The 22672-nt window shown below is 48.0% G+C and overlaps 8 protein-coding genes across 8 annotated transcripts; 4 read left to right on the forward strand and 4 right to left on the reverse strand.

The window, feature by feature from the left end:
* Positions 1-1253: 1253 nt before the first annotated feature.
* N7446_010688 (uncharacterized protein) lies at positions 1254-1526 on the forward strand (the record flags this gene model as incomplete). The annotated part of the gene is made up of 1 exon (XM_058519431.1): positions 1254-1526. One exon carries the CDS (start codon positions 1254-1256, stop codon positions 1524-1526), a length of 273 nt encoding a protein of 90 aa, XP_058368269.1.
* Positions 1527-3818: 2292 nt separating this feature from the next.
* N7446_010689 (uncharacterized protein) lies at positions 3819-4769 on the reverse strand (the record flags this gene model as incomplete). The annotated part of the gene is made up of 1 exon (XM_058519432.1): positions 3819-4769. One exon carries the CDS (start codon positions 4767-4769, stop codon positions 3819-3821), a length of 951 nt encoding a protein of 316 aa, XP_058368270.1.
* A 1533-nt stretch (positions 4770-6302) lies between these two features.
* On the forward strand, positions 6303-6712 carry N7446_010690 (uncharacterized protein; the record flags this gene model as incomplete). The annotated part of the gene is made up of 3 exons (XM_058519433.1): positions 6303-6400; positions 6460-6604; positions 6662-6712. 3 exons carry the CDS (start codon positions 6303-6305, stop codon positions 6710-6712), a joined length of 294 nt encoding a protein of 97 aa, XP_058368271.1.
* Positions 6713-11026: 4314 nt separating this feature from the next.
* Positions 11027-12854, forward strand: N7446_010691 (DNA/RNA-binding domain; the record flags this gene model as incomplete). Its single annotated transcript, XM_058519434.1, has 2 exons — positions 11027-12634; positions 12696-12854. The coding sequence occupies 2 exons, from the start codon at positions 11027-11029 to the stop codon at positions 12804-12806; spliced, it is 1719 nt and encodes a 572-aa protein (XP_058368272.1). The 3' UTR covers positions 12807-12854.
* Positions 12855-16912: 4058 nt separating this feature from the next.
* On the reverse strand, positions 16913-17230 carry N7446_010692 (uncharacterized protein; the record flags this gene model as incomplete). Its single annotated transcript, XM_058519435.1, has 1 exon — positions 16913-17230. One exon carries the CDS (start codon positions 17228-17230, stop codon positions 16913-16915), a length of 318 nt encoding a protein of 105 aa, XP_058368273.1.
* A 215-nt stretch (positions 17231-17445) lies between these two features.
* N7446_010693 (uncharacterized protein) lies at positions 17446-17968 on the forward strand (the record flags this gene model as incomplete). The annotated part of the gene is made up of 2 exons (XM_058519436.1): positions 17446-17517; positions 17588-17968. 2 exons carry the CDS (start codon positions 17446-17448, stop codon positions 17966-17968), a joined length of 453 nt encoding a protein of 150 aa, XP_058368274.1.
* A 721-nt stretch (positions 17969-18689) lies between these two features.
* Positions 18690-18881, reverse strand: N7446_010694 (uncharacterized protein; the record flags this gene model as incomplete). The annotated part of the gene is made up of 1 exon (XM_058519437.1): positions 18690-18881. One exon carries the CDS (start codon positions 18879-18881, stop codon positions 18690-18692), a length of 192 nt encoding a protein of 63 aa, XP_058368275.1.
* A 1677-nt stretch (positions 18882-20558) lies between these two features.
* Positions 20559-21043, reverse strand: N7446_010695 (hexokinase family protein; the record flags this gene model as incomplete). Its single annotated transcript, XM_058519438.1, has 2 exons — positions 20559-20642; positions 20678-21043. 2 exons carry the CDS (start codon positions 21041-21043, stop codon positions 20559-20561), a joined length of 450 nt encoding a protein of 149 aa, XP_058368276.1.
* Positions 21044-22672: the final 1629 nt, after the last annotated feature.

The following is a 22672-nucleotide window of genomic DNA, read 5'->3' on the forward strand; positions in this document are numbered from 1 at the left end:
ATATTGCATGGTACTTCGACTCGCAATTTGGTTTACCTCCTGATATTGTCGGTCAGGATTTTAAGATATCTTTATCTCCCAGTCTCTTCAGGTTCCTCGAAAATTTCCAGAGATCCCAATCTATTCCCCCGACAATGCTAGACTATCTTCTGAACACACCGGCAATCTTTGAAAGGGCGAGATTTGAGGGGAGAGTGTCTTTTAAAAGGAAGATTGAAGAGATAATTTTGCAACTGCAAAAATCCTTCGAGTTTCAGTGGAGCCTGCTGGAAAATAGCGCAGAAGCTACTTTACTTGAAATGCTGTGAATGCAGTTCGGGATGCGACCTTAAGGCCGCCATTGATAGATAATGCTCTGTGGCATTAGGGTGAATTTACTTCATATGTATTTTGTGTTTCTCCTAAGTTCCGGTTTCTTCTCTCTACTACTTTGGGGGTTCAAGGAAAAACAATGCGACGAATTTTGGCTTGCTTGTTTGTTTGTTTGGGAGCTCCAGTGAGCTATTTGTCCCTGATTTTATGCATGTTTGGTAAAGGCGTAATCCCATGTCATGGAATTGCATTTCCAAAAGTGACCAGACTATTATCATAGGACGGGGCTAAAAAGCGAGAGAAATGTAAGAGTTGGCAAGCCGCTTCTTGATGCGGAAAGACAAAGACCAGAAAGAACAGTTAATGATAACCAAAGTAGTTAACAGCAACCACGCTTTGGGCCATAGGGTATAGGCCAGCCCTAGCTTCGAAAGTGGAGCAGACATGCCCAAGGAAGGCAACCCTACAGGCCCCCTCAAATGGCGATTGCTTTTAGGGCGTCGAATCGTCGCAGGAGTACCACAATATGCGTCAAACCACCTGTAGTCGTATCAATCACGTAGCCATTTCCTAATTCACGGCTAGTGAATTCTCACTCTGCTGCTTCCCACTGGTGTTAAAAGCGGGCCACCATCCCGTCATTCCCAGTGCGAGAATCTTTCACGCTGGCCTTCCGCTTAAACATGGACACTAACCATCACCTAACACCTTCCGCCGGGTTTACATCTCACCATCCTTACTGGACCACCTCCACCTCAGAGGATGTCGGCTCCCAATCCGTGTCTATCTTTCCCAACGCTCCAATATACCCATTGGGCAATTTTCCCAGTATGTCCATATTTTCGCGAGCATCATTACCCATCACCAAGAAGAACAAGCTCATGATATAGAAGGGTTGTAAACCCCGGGTGGTGGCTTATGAACATGTCAAAGATCCGGAAATGGCTAGATCATTCCAGGAGTCCCTACAGAAGAACGCCTGGAAAGCCTCCGGATCCAAATCACCGTTGACAAATTTGCTCCAAAAATTGTACGGAAATACACTTGATAACATGCAACTTTTCTGCACTGGATCCGTGGCTTTCGGCAACGTCACCACTGAGTACCTGCGAGTTACCATAGATTTGTGTGCTGCTGGGGCCATGATGGGCGCGATTGCAGTTCTCGAATATTCCGGTTTGATTTCGACCATTCTCAAGTCTCTGTGTCTATAAAGCGTGTCGGTGAACAGAAGGTATCGCGAATGGTGGTAGTACTTCGATCGTTCCCCTGTTCGTTTTCGCCGGGGGCAAGGCTTGATTGAGGATACCGGCTGAATACCTGAAGTTAGAAGTTAATGATGAGATAGGCAAAAATATACCGTAGACTCCCCACGCGGTTCGGTGCTCCCACCAGAAAACTGATGGGTCGTGGAGGACGATATACGATTGTCTTCCCGAGGTGTTTGGATGATTTTTTCTGGTCATTTTGAGAAGCCAGACTTGCGGCGAATATAAGATATGTGCCTCCGGTGCGGGAACTGGAAGTGTATGGGACACGGCCTGTTACATGGCAGATGCCACCCCCTGGCAATTACGAGGTAATATTTGCATTGTAATAGTCAGTGGTTGCTGTAATCGGCCAGTGGGACCAAGATTGTACGCAAAGCGAAGGTTTGGGCCAAGAAATTGTCGGCTACCTCGGACCACGTGGAAGAAACAGCCTCTGTCAGGTCCACAAATATTCCAAATGAAATAGTACCAAGGGTAGACAAGGGTAGCCTCATAGATTACGCTCAATAGTGTCGTGCTATCAGGCAGCGGGTAGAATCGGAGATAAATCGACCCTTCCTGTTTACCGCACGAAGTCTTCGTACAGGGTAGCATTCCCATTGCCCCTGTGAAACCATGCCTTGTCGATTTCCCCTTTGCTCTAGACGGCTTATTCACGATAGTATGTTGGGATGTCCATCGGCGGCCGAATTGATGGTCTGTCAAGATTATTTGATCTTGGACAAAAGTAGGATTTCTACCAAGGAACTGGATTCTTTATCATTACTTTCGGTTTATCCTATATGGGGCAAGAGCAAACTACCCTCATCCCAATGTCTTCCACCGAATTCACGTTAGTCTTATGATAGAGTGCGTGTGGACAGCTATCTCAGTAGCTCTTGCCCTTAGCAAAAAGGATTTTTACGCAATTCGCGGAAGTGTCTTGTCTGCTGTGACAGCTTCGCATCCCGTCTTCTCCTGTACAACATTCTCCTTACCTGCTAGCTAAAATCTTTCACTAGATTGGCAATCTTCAGTACGCCCCTATGTGCTCGTCAAAGGACTGTCGTCCAAAAAGAACCAGAAACCAAAAATTCGGAAACATTTCACCAGATGACAGTTCTGCGCATTCGTCTCGACACTGACCACCTACGAAAGTATTCCATTACCGACGATATGGCTCAATGCTTTACTCGACGCCACCACCATTGCAACCCACCATCCCGACATATCGATTGCTCTGCCACATATCGTACGTCTCACAGGATCCGGTCCCAATATTAGTCCTGGTTTGTGGCACTCAGAAGACACCTGCTGCACAATTAGGACCGCCTAAGCCGCCTACCTGCGAAGACCGGCGAAAGGCATGTTTATATGAACAAAACAAGGCAACCAGACAGAGTGGAACTGGAGGTAACTGGGGTGTATCTGCGTTCTTGGAATAGATGCTCCTGATATTGAAAAGGCGCTTTTAAACTTGGTAGAGAATACCAAGGGAAGAAGACAGAATTGAACCTCATGGGTGTAGAAGACTATGCTCGAAGCCGTCTGTTGTGCCGCCATGCCCTACCTAAAGTCTATCGGATATTACATGATTCAGGACTAGGTACAGTGAGTCAGTGCTTGAAAAATCAGCATCAACCAGGTCCAACTGCTAATACGCCTTGCATCTAAGATTGCCCGTCAGCTCATCGAACTTCCTCCTTTTCCGCCTACTACATCCCTTTATTGCTACTGCCGTGACCCTATGGGTTCACCTCTAACTTGCCTTCCAGAAAGCCCACGACATAATAGTAGGCTAAGCAAGATAGGCTTCCCGACATACACTGAGCAAACGGCATCATGCTTCGCATCTGCTCGTCTGCGCAAGCAAAGTAACCACAAGGCATGCCGCAAGAGCAGCCTTTCTGGTTGCGTTTGATTGAAAGACGTTGTCACCTCACGAGCTTTTAATATATGCAAAGCATACTAAGTACACAAAGAAGTTGCTGATCTTGCAAATATACACTCAGGATACCGTCTCACCACGAAGCACGAACCCATTACCCTCCTCCTCTTTCTCCTCCGATATCTCCTCCGATATCTCCGAATAATGTCTCATTCCACAGTTTTGTTTGTGGGTCCCTCCGATTCCAGTAGCCTGCTCCCTGCTCATGCCTCGATGGAGACCCGTTCAATTCGGAGATATATAGTAAACGGCCTCGAATGCGACCGTCCAAGGCACGCAGGCAGCAGGGACCACTTTCAGCCCAAGACTCAAAAAAAGAAAAAAGGGCTTCCACCAAATGACTCCGCGTCTGCTGCCGCGATTGAGCTATACATTGGCGTATGAGAAATTGGCTCGACCGCTGAGATGGGTCCGCTAGTGTAAAGCGGGCTACCAACGGAAGCTACCGGGAAAATTGCGGCATACCTGATGTCTAGACCAGCACCCGAGCTTGGATAGTTTTCGGTGTTCGACGTGCGAACTTTTGGCTGAGTACTCCACGACTGGTCTTCCTCAAACGGGTGGATAGGTCTTTGTGCGCCGGGCTCAGTCCCATCGAGACATGGAACTACTGGGTACAAGAAATGTACCACATGCGGGGGAGGCATCAATGGCGCGAAAAGGTTGAGAATGGCTGCTTTAACATCGATGCTGCAACCACCTAGTAGCTCTCCGGAGCCGTCTTCCTCTAGTCCTTCCAGAACTCTGACATCGGTCCGGTAAACGAACTTGTTGACGGCTTCGACAAACTCGTCGTGTAATTTGTCCAGTTGAGTTTGCATCTGTGGCCACTTCAACCTGTATGTAGCTGCATCAAGTGATTGGAATTCTTCATAGGATCTCCTCAGTTTAGTGATCGTTTCTTCAGTTAACTTAAAAGCCACCTCTTTTCTCTGTGAGACCATGTCGACATGCACGACATATGCCTCGACATGGATCATCCAGAGCCGGCTTTCTGGCATTGCAGAGCACCATGGCTGGATCCCAGGTGCGTTCTCCACCATCACCGAGCACAATGCCCAGGTTGCGCTCTTTGATGCCAGTTTCTCAATGAGGTAGCTGGTTTGCTGCTTGAGATTGTTCAAAGATCGCCTAGGCTGCTTCACTCGCTTGAAAGTCTCTATCAACCAGGGGACTTTTTCCCCAGCACAACTATGGGCCGCGCTCGTGGCGTAAAGGCGGCGGCAGAAGAAGGCAATATGGCAGTTGGCATTTTTCATCTGAAGTCAATGAATATTTCGCGTTAAATAGATGCCAGGCTTTAAGTAATGTATTAGGAAGCACCATCAACGGTTACCAAGCCACTTCCTCGAACATGTCACCCCAAAGCGCCCAGAGTATCGCGGTATCTTTCCAAAGCTCGGTAACGTTTTGAAAAACCTTGGATTGACGCTAAGTGGGACTATATTTGATCTCGTAATACGATGCAGGCAGGGGTTGCCTGTGCCCTTGTAACTTTGAAGCTTGGGTCATGGCGCGCCTAGTCACTTGCGTCTAGTGCAGGATCCAAATTAAAAGCCTCGCGCAAATGAAATGAGAGTGACAACGGCGCATGGTAGGCTAGGCAGATCCCTCCGTATATGGAAAAGGAGCGGTATCCGGTGTCCCGTGACCGAAAAACAGGCGGTATTAATCCGTCTCTTCCCACCAGCTGATCGGAGGAGCAAACCTCGCATGCTTCCTTTCTTTCGGGCGTGCAAACCTTTGGAAAGAATCCTGAGTCGACTCATTTTTGTTCAGCCATTTTATAACCTACATTCGTGAAGAGGCCTAGGATAGCCATTGCCTTCCCACTATCCCTTCTTCTCTTTTGAGGACCACCACAGGGTTCAGACCTTGACCCAAAGCAGTTGTAACATCTGCTAAGGGATTCAAAAGGAGAGTCTTACCTCTGATTCGACTTCCTCGGGACTTGTAGCGTGCGCGTCAAGTCCGATTATCCGAACATATTGGCTTTTCAAAACATTAACACACCTGCTCTCCGGCTTTCCCATCCTGATTTGAACTCCATTCTGAATGATCTCAGGATTTGGATGCCTTGAGATCATGCCGAACGACGAAGACTGGCCTTTTTATCAGGTCTACCCTGTCTCTGGGCCATCTACATGGGTAGTTTCCGAGAACTTCACCAGGTGTCCAGCCCAGGCCGATTTATGTATCACTGGGTCGAACCCACACAGCATCGTTCCGTACAATGTTGAACAATACATGTATAATTGCATTGAAGCACGTCCTTTTTCCTCCCAGGTCGGATCGGCTGAAAAATCTCTTTGTGGTTGCACGGGTTCTATGTTTCAGGAGGTTGATGGGCATGCCCGCATAATGCCCACGAACCTCTCCATTGCAGCTTCATTCTACAGGGCAAATCCCAGCGATGTGCAGAGTTCCTCGCGAATGATAACCGAGGAACAGTCGCAGCAGAATAAGTTAGAGACCTGCTTCTTTTCTATAATGACATAGCTAACACCTGATTTACACAGGAGGAAACGGAATGAGGAAGATACCAGCTATGTTCCCTTCCAGCCCAACGAGCCGAACCCTCATTTTGCGCGACCAATTAAGAGAAACCGACTGTCGTCACCTAGCTCCAGCAATTACATATCAGAGGGGATAACTTTTTCATGGGTCAATGGTCGACTTTCGACGGAACAATGTGAGGAATTGAGGAGGATACTGACAAGGTTTAGATCGAAAGGCACTCGATTCCGAGAGTATCTTTATTGTGATGTTCTATGGAACTTGGATCCAAAGACATGTGCACATATCGTGTCACTCTGGAAGGGGGTGGCCGGCCCCCTACTGCCGACTATGTCGTCATCGGGCCTCAATTCAATGGAGTCGGAGGGAGATGGTATGTGAGTTCAATATACATTTCCAGAACTTGGGACTGATTGCCCCAGATACCTACAGGGCGCTCTATTGGATATTACAGGGAAGCCAAGTCGCAAAGCTTCCGTTCTTGAAGCTCCGCAAAGTTCTGTGGTCTTCTGATATCAAGGTCCAAGATATCCTTGAGGTGGAAAAACTCCTGCTCCTACGTGAAATGGAGGAATTGGTACGTACACTCGTCCACTCCTGTGAATATCAGGGCTGATTCGGAATAATAACGCAGGGAACACAATATCTTAACCTAGAGTCCGAAACACCTTTCAATGATCTATGACTGGCTTACAATGTGACAAATGGGGATTGGAACAGAAACACTGAAATAATTTGATTTGCAATTCTACAATGTTACTTCTTCGCGTTCAATTATGCTTGTGTCATGGACTACTTGCCAAACTGGTGCTCCTATTCGGACGACCGGGTGGGGGGTTGGTTTTATGAACTCGGTCAAAGACGAAAGATTAGACGCTTCATATCAACACAGTTGCTATAACCTCCCTTATGCCATCTCTTGGCTGAAAAGACTAGAGTCAAGGGTGGTCTTTTTCTTTATATCTAACGATCTTCCCCCACAGCTACGATTCCACCTCACTGTAACCGTAACTCACCCCACAATGATCATGTGTAAATGCAACCCTGCAAGTTTGATCAACGGGTTGAAATGCGCCCCTCTGGTTCTCACTGGCTGGTAATTTGCATGCCCATTGTATCAAAGGGATCGCGAAGAAAGCGGAAACCGACTTGCTGAATTGTATGTTTTTCGATTGTTGCGCTTTCCCCGAGGAAGCTCATAGGCTATTCTGCGCCGGTCAACCACCTGTACATCAATGAGGCCACCAATTCGCTTTTCGAGGAAAGCTGAGGGCCACCTATTATTGGCAAGTACGCCTCTTTTGGTATCGTGAAAGGGGCTTGATTTGAAGCGGGAGATTATTTTGGAGGAGTACGGCTTCTCGATATCAATGGAACGAATCGAACTGGAGAGCTTTTTCGCGAAGTTGGATATTGCGGGCTATGTATAGATGGATGTCAGTATGATAGAAAAGTGAACGTTTCTCCAGTGACCAGAGGTACACAGCTCACTCTGAAACTGATATGATGCAGTCGTGATTAAGCCAGAGGGGTCTGGACCCCCATGTTTTATCTCACAGTCAAGGCCAGAGACAAGTGGGTAGTATGCAAAAGGAAGCTGTGCTGAAAGAAAGAAGCACTTCTGCGAAAAATGCTTTGTGTCTGAGTGTAAGTATGAGTTGAGCTGGTACGCTCCATGTGCCGCCATGTTGTCCACAGCATTGATTGCTCACGCCTTCTCACACGTGAGCTTGCCATTTTGTGAACTGGTTGCGATGAAAAGCTTGCATCACACATCCATCGTCAAGGTTGTCAGCCCTGATTTTTGCAATCAATTTGTTGCGTGGGTAAAGGTCTTGATCGGGACGGACAAAGGTGTTCCGGCTAACTCAGGCTGCCCCCTTCAGCACCCGATCTCGGATTACTCAATCCATCCCACCAAAGCCCTGTGCTGCTTTTAGCCACTGCAGAAGAGACAGCACCTTGGGGAGTCTTCGCCCTCCATCCTCTTCATATATTCAGGTAAGTCGCCATCTCAACCAAACTGATTGTCTTTCCTGTCGATTGCTTCGTTCCGAAGAAACGAAGAGCTCAACCCATCAACGCTTCAAGGTGCCTCGCGTCAAGCCCTCCACTCGACTGAATCTGGCTGGTCATTCAGTATACACACAGCAGCAGAAGCCTCTTTCACCTAACGGAACTCGATCGAGCACAACAGCCTCAAGAACAGTTAGGCTGCTGAAACTGAGAGGGGAAAAGAACATACTCAGCACTATGGTTGCTAAAATGCGTGATGATTGGTATTCCGGGTCTGTTTCTTTTCCTGTATTTTTATCGTGCGCTGTTTTTGTCGTGAGCAATCCCTTTCGTCTTCTATTGACTGCAACATGACTGATATTTTCAATTGGTTCTATGGGAGAAAATTAAAGCGTCCCAGAATACATTACACACGGTCTTCGTCATGGCTACAATACCTACAACCCTCCTTTCGAAAGCATCTTTTCGGTTCCCCAATTCCACGGTCCCAGCCCTCTCCCCGACTCGCCCAATAACGATCGTCCTGCCCTCAAGACATGGGTGGAAGCAATGGAAAACAAGGCGGATTATTTGCATTTTTCTTGGCTGGCCGAAAGAGATCAGGGGACAGAATTTGGCTACCTCCGAAATCCTCGATGTCAGTCGAAAGGCCATAACCCATTGCGGAGACCGGTATCCCGTTGATGTAGGAAAAGGGTATATTCGAATTATTGCTTGGCTCTATATTTGTATCCACACGTTCACAGGATTTCTAGTTTTATGTTCTCAATATCAAGTTCAGCCATGCACGTCTCGTAGAACAGTAAGGGCCTTCGCGTCAACCCCCCGTATTGCAATGACTGTCTTGTAAAAATAAGGATTCAGTGCCGGCCCAGGATTGAAGTTCGACAACTTCTCTGTCATTGCTGTCGTCAATTCCAAAACCATGCTTTGATCCGTGATGTGCTGCGAATGGTCTTTTAAGTATTTATAACAGCTCATGTAAATATAAATGTCACTGCCATAAGGACAAGCCCACTCCCACATTCTGAGGTTTCCATATTGGACAGTTCCATTCACATCAGCAAAAGAAGACGTGAAGTTTTCCCCACAGGTCATGCAAACGATAGTCGTAAGCTTGTCTTGAGTACCAGTATATCTAACGACCGCGTTAATAAGAGATCTGGCATATCCATTCACATCAGGTATCTGCTCGTCCATTGTTGCAAACGGACCGGTGACTGAACTTTCGGTGGTCAATATCGTTCTCTCATGACAGTTGTTGTCCTGGGAACTCACACTCATAGCCCTCGGAGCTAGCTGAAGTGCGAGTGTTTAGGTGTAAAAAAAGCTATCAATACAATGCAAAAGCACTAAGCAACGTAAATTATCATTGATGGAAATTGAATTCAGAGTAACAGTACTGAGACTTGAGCCCTAGGTGTAATGCGTCTTGGGTTATGGAGCACGGGAACTTCAGAAAGCTCTTATGTGGCAGTTATTCATTCGACTCTCGCACATCCGACGTGTGTGGAAATAACCAGCAGAAGTATGCCCATCTAAAGCACCCTATCGAAGCTCATAATTCTGGAAGTCACAATTCCCATCGTCCCTGCCCAAGGCCAGGAAAAGACAGCAACTACCGCATGGTAGATGTGGAATCAATGTAGGATTATCATTTCTGAGGCTATTCTTGGCGGAAAGGCGGATATCCCACGTACGCCGTACAAAGAAATTCAAAATTCACCCGGGCAAAGGTTGACGTAAACTCCTACTTCGCTTTCCACACTTCATGTATATTGTCTAGACAACTGGGTGCCTAGAGGATTGTGGAAGCCAGTCTTTGTCAAAAATATTATACAAGGGGCCTGTGTTGACAAGTTTCTCGATCAAGTTTGCGCTTGTCCGGTCTGCCCTGCGGGTTTTGATATTACTTCACCGCTCCTAGAAATGTGATAGGGAGAGTTTCCACCCACTATCCCGCCATTTTTTACATGACAGCCTAGTAGTTGCCCTTTTTAACAAATACCCGGGTGAATGCGTGATGTGGGTAGTGCTGTATTTTTTATATTAACTTGATTTGGTCAGTTCAGCTTACTTTGCTTGTACGCTTCAATATCCATTGAATGAATCTCTACGGGCGTCTGTTATGGGATACATGCTACCTGAAAAGCCATTGGCTCTAGTAGCTTGAGTGAACGGGAGTTTTACGGCTAATAATGGGTGATTTCCGTGGTTGACATGTGTACGTCAATGTTGGTTGTTAAGCCGATGTAGAAACACCAATCATCGAAGGCACCCTGTTAAATGAGGCTGCCTATAAAGAGAGTGGGTCAGATAGACTGAGACAAAGGATAAGTTGAAAAAAAGTACTGTAATTAAAGTGATCGCACACCCGGGTGTATGGGCTGGTGGTAGACGGCCGACTGCCTCCGACCCCTATAAAGCCCACATTATTCATATAAAAAGTCTGTAATCAAGCGTCAGCTTACATTGTACTATTGGAGGCCAATTATATACTTTGATTCCGCAAACTGAGCTTAGTTGTATTGAAATTGTCAGTAAAAAGGACTGGCTACAATATTGGAAGTTGTTTACACGTCACCAGGTAAGGGGTCTTATTCTCTACCACTGCCTTCAAACTCATTGCTTTAAATCTATCAGGAGGTTCAATTCGCACCAGATTGAGTCAACGGATATCAGAGCCGCACTTCAGGAAATTCCTCCCGACCGGAGAACAAGGGCACGGGGAATTTCACTAGCCAAAACCCACGGCACTCAAAGGAAGACTCCCCGCCATAGTAGCCTGATAATTGGCATTATGGAAACGCAACAGCGCTTGTTAGGGTCAGCTTCCCCGACGGGAGAATTTGTGCCTCAGGATATACAGAAACAAGCAAAGGTTGATCAAAATACCGGACAGAAAAAATTGTCAGCATGCAACCATGCACCGCGTCCCGAGTTGGGCAGATCCCACTCAGGTCCTACTGCTGGTTACAACACAATGGCTGCTGATCTCCAAGGGGCTCACGATAGCCCACAGTATCAGGTCCAGAGATCACTCGAACACGACATGAGCAAGGTGGACTCTGCGGCTATTCCTCAGGAAGACAACCAGCAAATGATTAGACAGTTGGAGACTAACCCCATCGCCGAGGAACATCTCATTCATGAAGTGAGAGAAATCTACGCCGGGCTGGTCATAGTGGAGAAAAAGTGCATCGAAGTGATCAGGAATCTCTCGCAAATGGCCCCAATAACGGAATTGTCACAGGATCAGTGGAAAACGGTCATCTCGCTACACCGAATGCTGCTCCACGAACATCATGACTTTTTTCTCACTTCACAGCATCCAGCAGCCAGTCCGGTCGTGAAGCACCTTGCTGAGAAGTATGCTATGCCTACTCGCATGTGGCGCTATGGGATTCATTCTTGCTTGGAACTGTTGCGCAAAAGACTGCCTGCCTCGCTAGATCACATGTTAGCCTTTATATACCTCTCGTATTCGATGATGACACTCCTTCTAGAGAGCGTCCCGCATTTTAGTGGGACCTGGATCGAGTGCCTAGGTGACCTAGCGCGGTATCGTATGGCAGTGGAAGATACCGATGTTGCGGACCGAGACATTTGGGCAGGGGCCTCGAAGTACTGGTACAATCAGGATACTGGTCAATGTCCTGAAACTGGTCGAATTCAGCACCATCTTGCCGTGTTGTCTCGTCCGGATACTTTGCAGCAGCTCTTCTACTGCACGAAAGCATTGATCAATGTGCGCCCATTTTCAGGTGCGCGGGAGAGCATGGTCCGGCTGTTCAATCCTATTTTGAGTGCACCGGCTGATAGACACACTCTGATCACTTCTTTTGTGGCTGCTCATGGTGCTCTTTTTATGCATATGCCAGTTGAGCAGTTTCTTGCTCGGTCGAAGTTCTTCCTTTCCAATCTGCGCCAGGAGGTTAGCCGGCTAGGCCGAGAGGGACAGCAAGGCGTCTTTATCACATCCTGTAATATCGCTGCGATCTTTCAGTATGGCGATAAAAATGGAGCCTTTGCTACGGAGTTCACTTACGATGGAAACACCACAGCAGATGCTTATGCTATCTCGAGGCAGTGGGCGGCTACTACGGCGCCCAATGGCCCAAATAACCACCCATACATCGACTTCTCATCCCAATTTGCATTCCGCGCGAGCTCTCTCGCTTTTCACACCTTGATAATAATCCTTGGCCAAGCCGGCGACCAGAACATGCTTCCAACCGTGCATGCCTCCATGGCGTTCGTGTGGTGCCTCACACTCCACCCAGCAGCTATCCAACGACTCGAGCCGCTAGTTCCATGGTCGATACTCGCAAACTACCTAAACACTTTACTCCGGCCCGACACTAATATTGCAACGATTGAAGATGAATCGTTCCCCCGAATCGACGACACAACCTCCCAACAGCTACCGGAGGACTTTTTGATTAGAGGACAAACTTGGAGCCGGCTTTATTACCCTGCGAAATTCTTCGATGAGACGGCTGTAGAGGATGACAGATCATTGATTGAGGAGCCATCAACAATGCTCCCTAGGAGACACAGATGCTTGTGGCTTGGAGTGCGGATTGCAACTGTCTGTCTTGGCTTGAGATTGTTTAAAGTGCACTCTTCGCTAACCATATCTTAATATCTAGTTCTCTCGCTGGATGACATACGACCAGACTCGACGGTTCACGTCTACCAGACTCGCACACGAATTTGCACCAATTTCTCAATCTACTGATCACCTCGGTGGAAATATTTAGCATCTTGTTCCTCGCTCGTCGATCAGGAGATGAAGGGAGTTTGAAATGTGGCCAGGGTAGCCACCCGGCTTTTTTTCGAGTTCCCCTAGGTGTGTGAGCGTGTGTGGCATGGAACATGCACTTGGTGGGGATGATTGGCTGGTGGAACCCTGGTGTTTTCTTTCCCCTGTTTGGATCAGTGTTCAAGATACCACCTTGAACGCAAATCCTTCCCTTAGGCCGCTTCCGTACACATGTCCGAGAATGGACTTACTTGGTTTTCTCTTTTTTTGTTTTGTTCATTTTTCGTTACTAGGCAGGAATCTTCATGAGTCGGCCACGACTACACGACAGATATCAGATATCAGATTCCTCTTGGACAACGGCCATCACCTGGACCATTTTTCCATGGACTCCCCACTTGAGGCTTCTACATCCTCCAAGGAGTGAATGTCTTTCCCTCTTTAGCCTTGGATCTATGATGCAAGGATTCCCTACTGTATACTGCCACCTGCGTCTGCCTGTGGATTATTGAGGCCTCGGAAATCTTCCCATGGGCTGGACTATGCGCTTGCACTGACATTGAGGTTGTAATCTTGGAATTACGAGGATTACATCAATAACACAACGGGGTTCGATTACTGCGGAATGTGATAGGCCTGGAAGGCCTTCTTTTCGGAACGACCAGAATGGTTAACCCTGGAGCATTCGCAAGGAAATCAGTCCTTGGCTTCTTGCGAGGATATACAGATGCGTTGACATGGGAGGCCATTGCAAGGATAAATAGCTCTACAATTGAGCTTCAAAAAAAGTAAGAAGACACAAGAGAAGAAAGGATCTTGGAAAACACATGCGAATAGGAAGATTTTTATAGGAATTCTTGGATGTTGTTCGTAGCTTTAGTTATCTCTTCCCTCTACTGTCCCGTGGAAAGAATTTAGAGTTGAACCGCATAACTATGCATAGACATACAGGCTTCGAGTATACGAGCTGGCATGTTGGCGGATATATTTCTCTCCATGGTTGCATCATCAGCCATATATATAGCAAGAGCTTCGGATGGCTTCGCGTATCCTTGTGCTTGTACAGTACTACCACGTTGGGTTCGACTTTCACTCTGTTTTATGTCAATTGAGGCTTACTTTTTTACCTCAAGTGGTAACAGGTCTATGGAGGCATACACGTAGACTAACAAATATCCACGAATAAACATCTTCAAAAATTCAGTAGTTTCTACTATTAAACGTAGCTCCTCCTGACAGCATAGATGCAAATGTCACATGAGGGTAATGGCTCGTGCTTGATCTTCGACCGAGTGTATTTTCTTGCCGGTGAAGTCGGAGGTACCATGGTGCCTGTTAACGAGGCACGGTGGTGATATTGGCACCCTAGTCGCCTCCGTGAGGCTAGAGGCTCTGTGGGGGAATAGAGAAGGGAGCGGTGACGAAGAAGAAAGAAATGGATGGCTGGGTATATATAAGCTATACCTGATTGATTGCTAGGTATGCCTTATGCTCAGATGTGAATTCAGAGCGTCTCATTTTATTTGTCACATTGATTGTGATGAAGGGCCCGGCGGTGGATTTCTCCCCACGGTTCTCGCTTCGGCTTTTGGTCGGTGGTATCGAGCGATGCGTCTGTCATAACATCTTGTCGGGGTGCTAATTGTGAGACAGATGAAAATTGGTTGTAAAATGAAGCTATGCCCGGCTTATAGAGACGAAGCCGGTCCCGAAGTCCGTCGACTCGTTACTTTAAGAGAGAGAGAAATGAACATGTAAACAGAGGGTCTCTAAACGAGATGATTTATGTCTCTACTCCTAAGAAGGAAGTACTTTTGCAGCTATATATAGTGTGTTGAGATTCATGGCATCTCCAGGCATCTCCAGGCATGAAATGCCTACTTCGCCAAGCATGAAGCTCATGATCAGCATTGACCTACCATGTAGAGTATAGTTCAGGAGAAATGCTTCTCATTAAATAGGATCCCTCTCTCATGAGAGAGATCAGACCTAAACCACCTCGTTGGCCTTGACATACATGCTTCCGTAGCGTCATTCATCGTGTAATTTCAACATAGTGGGAACGTATATCAAGTGAAGTAATCAGATGCCTTAGGTATTGGTACCATGAACCTCCTATATTACAATAACGCGTTCCTGAGCCTTTGGCAATATATTTACGAGTTAAGTCCAGCTTCTGCGACATTCTACGGTGTTTATCTGCAAAGAGCACTTCTTCATTGTGAATATGTACCGCATACGCGTGAAGCGTAGCATTCGGGAGAAGGATTTGGTATTTCAAATTCTTTTAGGGCTTCGGTACTGTAGCGGCGCTCTTCGGCAACCCAGGGACTAAAAGAGAAGAGCCTGAGAGCGCCTCCCATTAGAGCATTAATGTTGGAAGCCCCTTTTGTCTTTCAATATGAAATAAAAGATCCACAATCTATAGACAAATGCGATGATAACTAGACTTACATCCATTTTAGTACTTTTTTCTTTTCGAAAGAAAAGAAAACAAATTTCGACCGGGGGAACAACGATGAAGTAGGGGACCTATGTGGAAACAAAGGCCAACGGGTACTTCATCAAAAAAATTGCCGTTTGAAGACATATAGAAAGGAAATATCCACGCGAAATACATGACTATCTGTTCGGCGAAGTGTGGTGATGGCGTAGTCCTAAAGTGGGGTTGTGATCTAGAGCAGGACAAAGGGAATGAAGGGGCCAATGCAGGTTACCATAGGCGCTTTCTGTCCAAGCGGCGACCCCAGATCCTTAGGTCGCAATTTTGGAATACATCAGAGCTGTCGTTCACGCTCCAACCACGTGCTATGAATACTTTCTACAAGTGCGCCTTTATCTGCTGCATGTATCTAGCTACCGGAGATGACCGCATTTGAAGTGCTAGGCGTATCTATGTGCAGAAAGATATGGTAGCGCCAACTGATGTAGGCGAAGATCGAATTTAACTAAGACCAACTCTGGATGTCAAGCATTGCGCTTACGAATACTGCATTAAACCGGGTCTATAGATGATCCGATGCTTCTCGCCAAGCATCGGAAATACAGTAGGGCCGGAACCCGGAAATGTAATTAAATAGCAGGAAAAAGGGGTGTTGCAATGATATCTCCAATTGGACGAATACATCTCAGGTCGTGACACCGGATACCGATCGTGGCCTCCGTTTCCCAAACGGGCTTCTTACACAGACACGTACGCACATAACATTGTTTAGGAAATTAGCCAATACGCCTGCGATCAAAATGAACTGGCTTGATTGGAACTGCGACTGCGCAGTGCTTCTCCATGGTGCATGCATATATTTCCATGTAGTGGGGTCCACTTCCTAAAGCCTACCTCTCTCTGCTTTATCTCCGCCAATGGTTCGACTCAGGTACCTAGCTATATTTTGGTATTTTGGTGGTTGTTCTGCCAGTCGGACTTCGATCTAACCAGTGGCCACGCCTCAATTTTCCCACGCACAAGGTTCCAGAGATAATACGCAAGAGGAATTCTCCTGCCGACTCGACACCTCTAGAATGGTCAAGTGGCATAGGCATCGGAGTCCCCGAAGCTCTTCGATATGATGCTAGACGAGAACTAACTTAGGGAGACTTCTTTTTCCGGGTAGGCATGTATTCTATACGTGTCCTCGGAGATGGGTGCGGGGTGGAGCCGATTTGAAATACGGTGGTTCTGCCACGCTTCTCTCCCTACCTACCTATATGGATGAAATCGCCGCGTCTACGGTCCGTACTTCAGGTACAAGTTCTTTTGTGCAAATAGGGCTAATGTCCCGTGGATAAGTAGCGTCTGGTCGGATATTTCCTCCCTTTATTTGTTTTACTACCTATGCGCTTTTCCTTTCTTTTTCTCTTTTCCGTGTGAGACAATTTGGGCGATGTACCCCAGGAATTCGCCCTAGATCCTCGGCTGGTTTCTAGACAGGAAATGCCAGTACTGCTCAGCATGACGCAGCCAATGAGGTTGTATAAGCGAAGGTGTGCAGCTCGCCAGGCGGTCTAGGTCGCGAAGGTTCGCATTTGGACAGCGTCGGAGACTTGAGGCGATAACCCCTCCACCAGTTTCACCACCGAGTCCCCGAGGAGTCCCTTCCGCATTTTTCAGCCCTCTTTCATCACGAAATTACCTCGCTGCCGGACACCTGGGGCCTTGAAGCGGGACGGGGAGCAGATCGATGCCTCGCGGAAAAGCTCGAAAGCGTTTTCCGCCGCGTATTGAAGCCGCTGGAAGGTCAGACAGAAGCGAAAGAATGCACCACCTTGATGGCCCCGCCCCATTGCCAAACCTCGCCCAAAGAATACGTCAAGGTACGCTGCCATAAGCGAGGGGCTTCTACGGAGGCGGCCCGGAGGTCGTTCCTCACCGAAGTGCGCACTGCCGAGCGCATGTCCTGGAGAATCATCGTTGAGATCGGCCATTGATGCGGTGAAATATTTCCTTGAGCTTTGCAAGATTATCACCTGGCGTAGCTCGCCCCACGTCTCTGGCTCCTCCCCTGCTTGTTGACGAAATCCCTATTGAGAGAAGCATGGAGAAAGCTGAAGCCCTCCACTCTGCGGTCCCAGGTAGATATAACGCGACCTATGATTGTAGTATGACCCCTGTCACGGTTCTTAGGTACTGGACATCTACCATGGGGTCAGACCGTCTCCATGGTGGCCGAGGCCTGCACCATCGCGGTGGCCTTGGCACCCATAGGGTCACGGTACGGCCCGGTCACTTGTGGTACCACCCAGGAATCGTCCCTATCCCCGCTTCTGCCCTCCTCTATATAGCCGAACTACTACTACAGGGCCCCGGAGACGATCGAGGTGATGCACGTCACCCGACGGGGCGAAACCCACGGACCTGTGGTGGTCCACGACGTCCTTACCATTCACCCGATCACCACAGCAGAGAGGGCAGGCTATCAGCCAGCCTCTACGGTGGCTTGGTGTCCACTTCGACAGGAAGATGCGTCTAGGTTCGGGCGGTCAAGGCCCGCGCATCCCCATAAATGGCTCGCTGGCCTCATCCCACCTTTCCGGCACGGAGGGATGCGCACCAACTGCCAGTCTTGCCTTACGTACAGCGAGCTTCCCTTTGGTGAACTGCTTTCCTACAACGAAAAGAAATCGATTTGCCGACGAGAACTACCTTCTTACGCTACTATGTGAATCGCTTGTTCCACCTCGGAGAGATAGTTATATCTTGCAACGAACCTGCTCATTTGATGCTCAAGCTAAGAACCTCCTTGATGTACTTCATTCATAACATTCAGCAAGCTATTGAGGAAGGTCGGCCGCTCACTCTCCGCGATTTGCAGCAACAGTGGCATCTCGACAGCCCTCGGGAAACACCCCCCCATCGATCCGCTCCTCCGTATCTGAGAGCCACGTACGCCGGGGCATCCAAAGGCTCGATAAAGGCCCCAGCCGCATCCTAGGCATCGTCTCAGTCCACCCATGAGACTCATCCGGTTTCGAGATCATGGAGACACAGAGGAGAGAGGCGGAGCGACGGTATGGAGATTACAGGCCCTGTAGCCATCAGAAGCACCTACACAGCGCTTGGGAACAATCTTATGGGTTGCGGCATCGGCGAGAAAACTGGAGGTGTAATTTCTCGGGACGTTGACGGTCCATGTTTTCACAACTTGATGAGGTGCTACCATTACATAGCATTGCGGCGGTCCGTCATCTATTGAATTGAGCCCCATGCCAATGCCACTCCATTATACTATAGCCAGCGTTCCAACTTGCTTACCTTTCTTATCTCATTCAATTGCACTGAAGCGCTCAATTGGCTTTCTCACTCTCTTTCTCTCCTCCACATCTCCCCTTCTCAGGCGGCATTCTCTCCCTCGGTGAGGTATCAATTGCATGCCCGCTGTAGGAATCAAGAGTCTGTTGGCCTGACTGAATTCTCCGCTGGAGAGGCCATCTCAGCGAGAGAGCCCTGCTGTCCTACGGTGGGCTGTCCAGCCCTTCTCAGGTGTCGGGGGTGGGGGATGATCAACTCACCTGCGAAGCGCATGGCCTTCCGCCGCTCCTCGTCCATGGCAGGCCCCAACTCGCCCCACAACTTCATTGGAGCAGCTGGGCCGGGGCCAGCGAGATTCCTCGACCTGGATCATGAGTGGTGTTTACATCTGCTATCGGAAACAGTGCGTCGAGACCGCCCCATTGGGGTGTCGTAAAGCCCGCGCGAACTCCCCAGGGCGGTCTCTACAGGCTAATCAACTGCGGCCTCACCACGCATTAAGCTCTTCCCAACAAGATGGGCGGTAAGGCCATGCGGGGCCACTCTGACATCTACGCTCATGCGGGTTCCTGGTCTCCTTTGGCCATTGAAATGGCTCTTTTCCAGTATGGTTGGATGTCAATTCCAATGGCCCCAATGCCAAATACCTCCCTGTAACTCGTCAAAACCCATTGAGATAGCTGGCTCTGTCGCCATAGGAGTTTTGCGCAACTGTCTGGAGCGCCGGGGCTCCGCTATGTTAGTCTCTCTTATCCTCAGCAAACGCCGATTTCGTACATTCTGTGGTGCCAAATTTGAAGAACCAGAGATCACGCTTTGGAGCCCACTCCTTATACCTCAAATCAGCCCTGAGGTAGTAGCATTTCTTATGGCTCAATGCTCTACAGTACAGAGAACAGACATTTCTTGCCTTTTGCTGATTTTGCTCTCTTTCCGGGATTTTGTATTACTGTAAGCACCAATTTTCCCTACTTTGCATGTGAAATCCATGGCGAATGATACATAGGGCATATTACCATATTCTGCCAGCTTCCTTTGTATTTGTTCTTATTTTCGGTAGATACACGTAACCGCTCCCGCCATACAGGTACCCCCACTATGTGACTCTTGACTCTACAGTACAAACGCTCTCCTTCATTCTATGGCGCCACATGAAATAGGCTGTCTTTTGCAAAAGCCATACTTTGCCAAGTAGCAAAAGATAAACGACGAACAATGAGAAAGTTCGCAGCAGGATGAAAAGAAATAGAGTCATTTGGGCCCTGTTCCCGATGAGCTGGACGTTAATGCGCATATAACAGCAGCACCCACGCTCGAGCCATCCACTGCCGGAATCATTTTGACACTTTCGGAATGAGGATTGCATGGCCAATCAAGTAGCTCCCCAAGAGCGTCCATTACCCTTTCATGGAAACCGCGATATTTGTTGAAGATCGAGCCGTCAACCGCCACATGACATTTCCCCAGGGATCTCTTCTTCATGATTGCAGCTATACCGCATGCGTATAGTCTGGCTGCGCGCTTTCCTATCAATTCAGCGAGCAGACGACAAAAGTACAATTCGTCTGACGAAGGGGAAATAGAAAGTACATGCTGGATTAAGGCCTTCGAGACGTGCAGGTCGTCGCTATCGTCAGTTTCTATCCTTGCAAGAAAGGAAGAATCCAACGTATATGGTCCCTTCAGTCGGGAGATGTCCTGATTCTGAAATATCATTCTCCGTTTGGTACTCATATCGACAAGCACCTGACGGAATATTTCCCCAAGGTAAAACCCGGCGACTAATTTCTCATAGCGTTGCTGTCTTGGTCGTGGTGAACAGGAGTCAATAATTTCATCATACTCGGTGAAAGGCAGCACAGTGCCACTGTTATCGAAAGCACCATATTCGCAGTTGATAGCCATGCAGGCACCACGAGGAAAGCAATGCTCGGCAAGCTTTGGCATCTCCGAACACCGTTCCATATATGCTGCGTTGCTTCCAGTCCCAAAAATACTTCCAAGCTAGGTGTCCTTATCCACGTACGAAGATGCCATGAGAGTACCAGTTGTGTCATTAACCAATGCTACTATCTCAAGAGGCAAACCCTAGATAAGACTTGAGTAAGCAGTAAGTCCTGTACAGACGTGCATGGTAGACTTGCATTTTCGTACAAAGCGCGCTGAAGTTCAGCAGCAACATCATGTCCTTCGACCCCACTAATGTCGAAACCTTTTGTCCATCTTTGGAGGATCCCGTTTGTGACCGATGTCTGTGTGACTGGGTAAGAAAATGTGAATGCCAGAGGGATCTTCTGTAGCTCATCAGTCGGAATTTCATGGTAATCCACGAATTTCCGCAAACATTGAATAATAAAGAGCCACAACTGTTGAGCAGTTCCAGACTTTATTGTCTCGGGTATCTTTGCGTCCATCTGCGTAGTGGTGTATTTACCACTGCCTAGAAGCTCAACCTTGCAAACTCGAAAATTTGTGCCTCCCATGTCCATGGTGAGGAATACCCCTCTCTCGTTTCCAGTCGGAAGGGCCATTACCCAAGTGGGATTCATAGGCTATAGAGGCACAGCAAATGGTTAGTCTCGGCGCAGGCAGAGTGGTGCGACGCGGGCTTACTATATCACTTCCGTTGTCACTGAGGCCTATGCTATGTCAACATTGGTCTTGATGAGGGAGGCGGTCATCTGCAGGGTGACCATCACATACCGATGTGAAGTTCATGAACAAATCTTTTAGTTATCTGTTTGAGCATGGTAGGTCCTATGGTAAATAAACTCTTCAGACGGGCATATTCTTCTCGGAGACGGACTGAGGGTCCCGGATGTTGGATAGCTAATAAGGAAATTGAATTAGAAAATCCACTTGGTCATTGGTAGAAGCCTGCTTACCAGATGTAGAGATAATCGTCGCCGAAGTCGACATAGCTGAGCAGAAGCGAACAGTATACGGATAGAGGGACAGAGTTGTAACCGCAATTGCGATGTACTGTTCCGATGTGAAGCGGCGCTTTAAATCAAGCCAAGCGAGTCGAAAATGGCCCAAGACGCGTTGTAGAGCCTACTAGCTATATTTCTTCTGCTTGCTTCCCTCTGCGGACAGGATTACTTATATGGTTATCAACATTTTATTCTACGACGGTCCCACTTCATTGAACCTGGCAATGCCTGATTACGTCTCCTACAAAACAAGGTTTTATTTACCTACCAATACAATGACGTGTCTCCCGCCCATTCTGAAGCGCGCAAGTCAGGACATCCGCCCACTTCCACCTGCTTCACACATCAGTGTCCTATAATTGGCCGCGGGTAACATGCGATTCTCACGTCTCTATTTAGCGAAACACCCTTATCGCAATCTGAGTCGATAATACGTCAGTATCCATCAAGCTGCCTCAGCCTGGTATCAGTTACTGTCCCGTTAGCGGATGGATCACAAACCCCAGATGAGTTGCTAAGAGCTGATCGATAACACTTCTGGCGCCTCAAAACTCATGCGCTACTATCGCCCCACCTGCCTTGGATGTAGTGCCTACTACTAGATGTTTCTGTGGGCGTGTTGAACGGTAGGAGAAACGGCTTACGAAAATTAGTGACACCTGGGTTGAAAACAACGGTGGGGCGGAAGCAGGACAAGCGCACTTAACATCTTGCAACCTCATCTCGCTTTCGGAACCTTATTGGATAAGTCTGTCCACGCCAGCAAGGCCGACAGCCTCTCATGCCTATCCGAGGTGAGCGAATAAACTTTGTAGAGCTCAACTGCGCTAAACATAGTAGGCGGCTGTGTGGCAGTGGGGACCTACATTAGATTCGGGATCATATTACAAATGTGCATTAGACGTTGTTGCTTGCAAGCCTAATATGAGTACCCGTTTGGATTTCGGGATCGGGTTCTCTTTTGTCTGATCTGCATTAAGACCTGAGCCGATCCACTGTTTTGATTCTTGGCGATGGAGGGGCTTGCTGCGGGTTGTGACGAACCTTCTAAGCAATCTCACTCATCGATGCATTGGAGCGGGACACCTGCGGAGCACCGGAATGTACGGCAAATAGCATACGTCATATTGGCTTCCGAAACAACGGGATTGTCAAAAGAACCTATCAAGGAACTGAACACAATTA

Source organism: Penicillium canescens (genome assembly GCF_028828765.1).
Source record: "Penicillium canescens strain IBT 15451 chromosome Unknown utg000007l_segment0_segment0, whole genome shotgun sequence".
Lineage (NCBI taxonomy): Eukaryota > Fungi > Ascomycota > Eurotiomycetes > Eurotiales > Aspergillaceae > Penicillium > Penicillium canescens.